The following is an 8714-nucleotide window of genomic DNA, read 5'->3' on the forward strand; positions in this document are numbered from 1 at the left end:
AAAAAGTTGACTGAATGGGAGGGGAGATGGTTCACCAAGCAACACATTGTTAAAATTTGTATTTGTCCCACAGTCACTCGAACAAGATTGGGATGTTAACAGTTGAGGAGCTCCATGACAGTAGGATGGGCTCTTGAGGCAGGTTGTTACAGGGGGAGAAGGCAAGGAAGAGTGGTTGGAGACTGACAGGAGTGGCCTGAGGGGTTGCTCTCACGGGAAACTGTGTGCTGAGGTAGCGCAGTAGAGTAAGAGGAAGGGGGAGGTGGCATAGGGGTGTGCTTCTGCAGCTGTGTGAGATGTCAACAGTCGGTCAAATAGCAAGAGTGTGTCAATGGGAAATATTTAAGTGAGGAAACAGAATGAGAGGACCAGGCACATATTAATAAAATGTATTTATTAAAAAAATATTTTGTTGTTTGCATTAGAACAAAAAAAGTACTTTTCTTCTTCTCTCTTTTTTTTTTTTTTTTTTTAGTGTTTTCAAACAAAACTTCTTCTCATGGATGCCTACTGTTGGAATGTGCTCTAATTACTGATATACTTTTTAACTCCAGCAAGACTAAAGCTTGAAGCATTATCTTAAAACTGAATTCAATCACCTGACATCTCTTATACTTCAAATGCTAAGTACCAAATTTAGGAGTAAAAAAAAAAAAATTGGGAAAGGAATGGTTATGATATTGACAACAATAGCAACAACAAACCAGGAATAATTCTAATTTAGTTTAGCCCTGTCCTGAGGGCTGTGGCTTATGCCATTGTGGTTACAGCCTTTGCACCTTTATTTATTTTTTAAATGTCAATGGTTGTTTTCTTTCAAGGCTCAAATGCTATGACTGAAACCAACCAAGAAGGAGCAAATTATATATTTTTCCCAAAAGGATTATTTAAGTAAGTGTGTTTATTGTGTTCTAATGGCATTTTATTCAGTATTCAAACCATACTGTCAGATATTAATTCAATATTGAAAATTTGAAATGCCTTTGATTCTAACCTGGATATAAATATGTCTCTCTCCCGCAATAAATGTTTTATAGAAACATGTGACTAATATACACGTTTATATAACTCGACTCAACTGACTAGTTTATTTATATGTGACACACTACTATTAGAAATTATTTTCATTGTGCATTACTACTATGCATTTGGTAAATCCACCTAAACATTTTATTTTGTACTGTGTCTTTGTGGTGGGATTAATTCTTAGTTTACATTCTATTTAATGTGCCTTATCACCTTAACTGAAATCCATTGCTATAAGAATACATTAATAGTTACTATTTATGTAGGATATGTTTTATTAGTTTGCAGCTCCTAACCAGTATTGCAGGATCTGTTCAACATATACTGTATATGAACTTAAAAGCATAATATGACGCTTGGTGATTGTGATTAATTTTATTAACTGTCACCCAAATAAAGCATTGCATATATGCTTTATAAAAAAAAAAAGTATTTTACAGGATCTTCTATAGGTGTTTAGTTTGAGTAACAGAAAATCAATTATTGTATTCATAAAATGTTTTAATTCAAGCTCAGCCAAAAAAGAGGTTACTGTTTGAAAGACATAAGAAAGTAACCTCCCCTCCAGCATCCCGAGAAAAAACAGACTACATTTTTAAACACAGCCATTGGTCAGAGAGCCCTCTGTAACATAATCCACAATGACAAATAATATGGCTTCCTCCTCCAGTGTGTCCAGGAAAGTAATACTAGGAAACCAGCTGTTGTATGAGTTTGGCCACCACCACAACATTAAGGCTGTTACCTAGAACTTTGTATTGATGCTTGGTAGGAATGTGCTCTGGAAAGGCTGCAAAAGAAAGAAACAATAAGAAAGTAAGTAAACACTTGTAAAGAAAAGATTAAAAAAAAAGGCCAATATCACATTTAGACTTTCACATTCTCAGTTTGGCATTTATTTTAAACATTTTGATCATCATTTGGGTAATTTTTCTATCCATTGTTATAGCTCAAGCCGTGCAGGGGGGGCAGAACCAATCAGTTTACCTGGGTTTATATTATTATTATTATTATTATTATTATTATTATTATTATTAATAATAATAATAATAATAATAATAATAATAATAATAATAATATGATTATGTGGCTATAATTGACGTTAGCTGGAATGAGCTAGCAACATGAAACTGAAAAAGCAAGTGCTTCCCAAGAAATATAAGCCTAATTGGCCAAATACTTAGTGTTGTTAACAATATCAAAATATCGATAAATATCGACACTGAATATCTGGAACAGTTTCAATACTCATTTTCCACAGTACTGATACCAGCTGCGCTTTCTTGCTCTCTCTTCTCTCTGACAGGAAATTGACACAAACACTGCTGCAGTGTCCACATAGGCCCGCCTCCTCCAATTCTTCTGACTATGTTCAGAAAGAAATGACCTTAAATGCTGTTGTGCTTAACAAACTGTACACAGATCATGTTGTCTTTAACTATGAATACAAATACAACATTTTATGCCCTCAATGTTGTGCCATCTTTTCCCAGTGACACTGCGAGAGTCAAGGCTCAAAAATGCAATTTCGGAAAGGCCTCGCCCCTCCCACATTCCAACAGCTTGAGGAGATGACATCACATGTGCAAAAAAGGGGTATTTTGTCTGAATAACTTAAAATTCTTCCAACACTTAAATGTTAATGAGAAAATATAAAATATCAATGAGCATTATGTAACTTTTGATAACCCTGTTTTTTCAGAAAATTCAAAATGGTCTATAAGGCATACACTCATGGGCCAAGAGGCTTTTTGTAGAGCACACTAAGTGGGACTTGAGCCTTGATTATAGTGCCACCATCTGGCCGAATGGGTTCTCTTTCTTTGGAAGCACTTAATATCTAGTTATATAAGTTTCATGTTTCTAGCTAATTCCAGGACACAACAATTAGAGTGCTGCAGAAGACCAATAACATTATAACAGCAAAAACACATGGCTCAAGCCATAGGGGGCAAAAAAAAATATATAATAGAACCATACTAATGTTATCTGATGTGGACAGTAACAGTTCCAAGATAGTTTTCCATTTCAGCTATAGCTGACTGGATTGAACTTGGCTCTATCTTGACAGACAACGTTCAAGATAAAACGCTAATTATAAACTGATTTTTTAAAATGCCTGATAGCAGAGGATGCTGCAGCACCCTTATCATGGGTAGTTGCAAGCATTTTGAAGGATACACAAGGGAAAGAAAGATGTATGTAATCAGAAGAGACAGAGGCCTTGAAGAGATAAAGGTTTTTGACTCACAGAAGCTTTTTGGAAAACCCATCAGGTTGGCAACTTCTCTAGGAGTAAAATAACGGAGCTTTAGTTTCAACAGCCTCTGGAGTTTCTCCTCTTCAGAGTACTGGTCCAGACCCCTAAACACACTCTCCACCTGCAGAGCACACAAATAAAGCCTTCAACAAACACCCACTTGGCAATATGGTGCAAGCTCTACTGCGACAGCACAGGCAGTACTCAGTTAAGCAGATTAACAATATTGATTATGATGAATAATATTATATTATACATATACATATTAAATGTGTATTATAATATTATTGTATCATTAATAGGTTTAAGAAAAGGGACAAACTGGTGGCATATGCGTACGTCTAAAGAAAAGGGTACAACCAACTAACAAAGTCTGAAGCACTAAAGCTAAAAAAGTTAGTCTAGATCCTGCATGAATTCTATGTTTCTGACTTCATCTCCACACATACACAGGAAAACTTTTCCTTGTTTGTAGTTAGAGAGAACAAAAGTGAAAGAAGGAGGGAGGAAGAAAGCCTGTTAAAAGCATAATATGTATGATATATCAATATGTCAATATTTTTGCATTAAAATGTTTAATAAATAACTGGTAAAATAACAGTATCCTAGATGTTTCCTACAATGTTCAAACTGTAGTTTCGAAAACTTCTGGGAACACAGGAAACAGAAGATGACATATCAGAGAATGAGGTAAGAGGGCAAAATGAACTAGCTAACTAGCCACTCTACTGTTCACTATTGATTGGAGCATGTTTTTTAAAATTTCATGAGCAATGTTGTTTTACAATGAAGACAACAGCTCCCCTGATCCCACACTACTTTACGACATCATTAAATTAAAAAATGACATACTGGTCTTTCAAACCTGTATTCTGTTCCCTCCTGCTCTCTGTGATTGCAGTCAGAGTATTAATGCAGTTGAATTTACCATATAGTTGTTCTCATTTACATATTTTTCTGTGTTCTGTGGTCAGTGAGTATTATCGTCACATTACGGTTCATACATTATGTGAGAAGCAGCAAAAGGTTGTCACATTCAAGAACAGCCAAAAAGTATCAAAATATAGTATTACATCTAAATGACCTGCAAATGTATATTTATGCTTTAAAAACCTGAAAAATGTGTTGGCAAAACATCTCTAAACTAAAAAATTGGAACAGCAACACTACCTTGAATATGAGTCAGAGAGCAGTTGGATCATGTCACACTCAACTATAACCACATTAATAAGTTCACCTCAGACATTGTCCACGGCTGCTTAGTCTTGTTGATGCCTACCTCTGTCTCCATGCAGCAATGCAGCACCGAGCCAGTTCCCTCGACATACCTCCCATAGCTATGGGTTAAAGACATGAATATCAAATAACAGAATTACTAATTGATCCTTTTAACGCTGATTCATCAAGCAGACAGAAAAACAACAGAAATGAGATACACTGTCAACTAGTCCATCAAATACCATTTACGCTGTTGAGATGTGACATTAGAGGTAGACACAAATATCTCTCTCTCTCTCTCTCTCTCTCAATTCAATTCAATTTGCTTTATTTGCATGAATGTCATATAGACTATGTTGCTAAAGCATAAAGGGTCAATTAAACAGGACAAAAATACACTTCATAAGTTAATATATACATATATAAATAGAGTAAAATTTAAGAAAAATAAAATAAGGAAATAATTGTGTGTGTTCGTGTGCATGTTTCTCTCTCTGTGTGTGTGTGTGTGTGTGTGTGTGTGTGTGTGTAAAATAATAAACAATAATAAAATAAGTGATAATGAGAATAAGGATAGTATCAATAAACAGAAATAAATGAGTCTTACAGTCTTTACATTGAAACATTTCTTAATGTGTGACATGCAGTGACATATTCTCCTGCTAGTTCTACAGCAGAGCTGTCTTCTCCCAGAAGGATTGGGATTAACTTGTCTTGTTGGAGGGTGAGGAAGTCAGGGATTTTTTCTTTAAATTTGGGAAATAATTCTTCTCTAATTTCTTTGTATTCGGGACAACTTGTTAGTAAACTGATTCTTTCTAGATTGTGATCTTGCTTTCTTTTGAAATATTATAATTTTAGTTTTATCTAGGTTTACTCTGATTGCCCAATTTACACAATAATCATGGAGTATGTCCAGATATTCTTGCATTCCTTGTTCTGTTTGTGATAACAGTAGGAGGTCATCTGCATAAAACAGACACTTGACTTCTTTCCCCTCCAAGTCAAGTCCTGGGGCTGGGGAGTTTTCAAGTAGCTTTGCTAATTGGTCAATATATATATTGAAAAGTGTTGGGGACATATTACAACCTTGATGGACCCCGCGACACTGTTTGAAGAAATCAGTTCTTTTCTTTTCAATTTTTATAGCACACTCATTTTCTGAGTATTTCCATTTAATTAGATCATAAACTTTGCCTCCAATACCATTTCTGAGTAACTGATAGAAAAGACCATGGTGCCAAATTGAATCAAATGCTTACATAGCAGGCATATATTTTCCCTTTATTTTTTTGATGTACATGTTTTTGGATTATAGTATGGAGAGTAAATATGTGATCTGTTGTTCTATGTTTGGGTATAAAGCCAATTTGTGATTTACTTAATACATTACTATCAGTGAGGTAGGACAGTATTCTTGAATTTAGTATGCTACAAAATAGTTTCCCTAAATTAGAATTTACACAAATGCCTCTATAATTATTAGGATTTAGATTGTCTCCACTTTTAAAGATAGGCGTAATCAATCCTTTGTTCCAAATTGTAGGGTAAATTCCACTTTTTAACACTAGGTTAAATAATTTTAGTATAGCCAGTTTAAGTTTATTACTACTGTATTTCAGCATTTCTGTCCTGATACCATCGATGCCACAAGCTTTTCCATTTTTAAGATCAGCAAGTTTTTCTTGTAGCTCCTCAATTGTAATTAGACCGTCCAAAGCATTTTGGTTGTCTTTTATTGCATTTTCTAATGATTTTAATTTGTCAATTATGGACATCTGCTGTGTGTTTAAACCATCGTTTTCTGGGTTTAGATATAAATTTGAGAAATAGTTTTTCCAAACATTGCCATCTTTAATTTTAATGCTATCTTCATTTTTGGTTGAATTACATTTTTTTTTTCCAAAAAGAATTTTGGTCTATTGCCTTTTCAATTTTGATTAATTCATCTTCAGTATATTTGGTCTTTTTTTGGTTGATAATTTTCTTATATTGTTTAAGGGCTGTGTGGTATTCATGGCGTAGGTCTTGGTTTTCAGGATCGTTATGTTTCTTGTTTGACAGGTTTCTGAGATGCTTTCTGAAAAGGGAGCATTCATTGTTCTCTCTCTCTCTCTCTCTCTCTCTCTCTCTCTCTCTCTCTCTCTCTCTCTCTCTCTCTCTCTCTCTCTCTCTCTCTCTCTCTCTCTCTCTCTCTCTCTCTCTCTCTCTCTGACAGATGAAGACATACTGTACTCACCCTTTGGTAAAGCAGACAGACCTCCTGCATGTGGGCCGAACAATGTCCAGGATCAGAGCATATCGCAGCAGTGTTTTAGGAGGAAGGAGATAATGTTCCATGTTTACTTCCATCTGTGGTTCCAAGAAGTCTTGGATCTGCCTGACAGACAGATCATTGTTCTGATTCATTTTCCTCTGGGCATCCATTGTTGTCTCTAGTTTATACAAGGCTTCACCCGCATGCATTTCCTCTTCTGGCAGGCAGGTTTCCGGTTCTTGAGGACTCAAGACTGAGGGCTCCTCAAGGGAATCACTCTCAGCAGGATGTGAAAAGGCATCTGAAATCTAAAATGACATACTTTGTCAAAAGCCTTATGTACACACCCAGAAGTAGTAGAACTTCATCGAATAAGACTTTGAGAAAATAGTTTTAACATATATTTCTTAATGAGCAGTTTAAATATTGTACTGTTAGTAAGTTAAATGTGTAATCGGCAATAAAAATGTAGACTAAAAATGTTCTACATTGTCAGAAGTTAGTGATTTATGCCGTACCTCGGCCCAGGGTACAAAAAACCTTGCCCATAGACTCTTATTATGAGTTGCACATGCACAGTTCACTCCTTTTCAATGTAAGAGATAGGAGCTTGTTGGCTTTACCTGCCTCATTTTCCAACCATTAGACCCAGCATGGATTCAGACAGGTATGATTGATTTAAAGCTTTTCCAGAAAAGTTTGATACTCCAGCCAGGTTGTGGTTTTCCCAACTGGGTATTGTGGCTGCACACGAGGGCCCCTCCTTTAGGCTAACCAATCAGGTGAGGAAATACTACGCTAAGTGGATGAATTACATCTCCTTCATATACACATCACATATCATATAGTTGCATCAGGGACAGGACCAAAGACAGGCTGGCCTCTCAGCGCGAGACATGCAATGCAATAGCAAAAATACTTGGGGTTCCCTGGTCTTTTAGGAAGTATATCAGGGAACCCAAGTTCTGCCACTGTTACAGAAAGGCTTATTTTAGAAGAACTGTATTATTTGCATCATGTTGCGTGGTATCACATCAAATCACCCTGAATCATACAAAATCGTCCTGTGTTAAAAATGTATCGTCCCTGAATCATATTGAACCCATGTATCTAGATGCATATCGGATCATCTTATAAGGAAGAGATGCACAGGGAGGGCCAGTTAGTTGCTTCTACTCCATGTGGCTGCAAATGGGAAGTACACCAGCTTTTTTCAGCCCAGCTTTGGTTGATTCTGGGAGCTAGCAGTAAAGTGATTCTTTGATACATTTCATGATACCAGGATTACTGCAGCAAGCCTTACCTTTTCTGTTGAAATCTTAGCAATCAGGTAATAACGCAGTCTTGAATTTGGGATCCCAACCTGGATTTATGAAGATAATAGTGATATAGATAAAACTCTGTATAACTTCAAAATCACAGATGTATGTCATGAAATTAATGATCCAGTGTGTATTTCTTACACTTGTGGGTGAGACCATGAATTCCTGGATAGTGTATCCACATTCCATCAGTGTTTTCACCAAATGTTCCCTTGAGAATAGATGCATAATATGAGGACAGAGTTACCCATAAATACTCATGAAAATCTGAGTCATTAATTATATTTCAGCTAAGTTCTTCAGATAATTTAAGAGACACTTTTCAACCGGTTAACAAGTAAGTGCAAGTAGTAATAATAATCATAATGAACTGCGTAACTAACAACATGAACTGAAGATTTATGACATATGCTCAAAACAGTCAAACAGTAGAAACCTTCAGTAAAAACAGTAGAATATCTGCTATTAAGAGACAATTAGACTCAGTGGTTACCTGGCAGAGGAGTTCTCAAAGCCTTTCACATTCTCCAGCAGTATGAAGCGGGGCAGCCTGCTCAGCCTGGCCACACACCATCATATGAAGTTGGGAAGAAAGTTTGAGAGGGTTTACTGACAGAAACAATGCAAACAT

The 8714-nt window shown here is 36.0% G+C and overlaps 1 protein-coding gene across 3 annotated transcripts in view; it reads right to left on the bottom strand.

The window, feature by feature from the left end:
• Positions 1-397: 397 nt before the first annotated feature.
• Positions 398-8714, bottom strand: part of trdmt1 (tRNA aspartic acid methyltransferase 1) — a 21761-nt gene continuing 13444 nt past the window's right edge. For 2 of the 3 annotated variants that reach the window (XM_084340832.1, XM_084340833.1), the window contains exons 5-11: positions 8577-8642; positions 8225-8294; positions 8065-8124; positions 6744-7069; positions 4566-4623; positions 3278-3407; positions 398-1816 (exon numbers count right to left, since the gene is read on the bottom strand). In XM_084340832.1, the coding sequence (XP_084196958.1) occupies positions 1716-1816; positions 3278-3407; positions 4566-4623; positions 6744-7069; positions 8065-8124; positions 8225-8294; positions 8577-8642 (811 nt within the window). In that variant the 3' untranslated portion in view covers positions 398-1715. The remainder of the gene's footprint in view (positions 1817-3277; positions 3408-4565; positions 4624-6743; positions 7070-8064; positions 8125-8224; positions 8295-8576; positions 8643-8714) is intronic. The other variant, XM_084340831.1, reaches the window with a different exon arrangement.

Source organism: Pagrus pagrus (assembly GCF_965226575.1).
Source record: "Pagrus pagrus genome assembly, chromosome: 20".
Lineage (NCBI taxonomy): Eukaryota > Metazoa > Chordata > Actinopteri > Spariformes > Sparidae > Pagrus > Pagrus pagrus.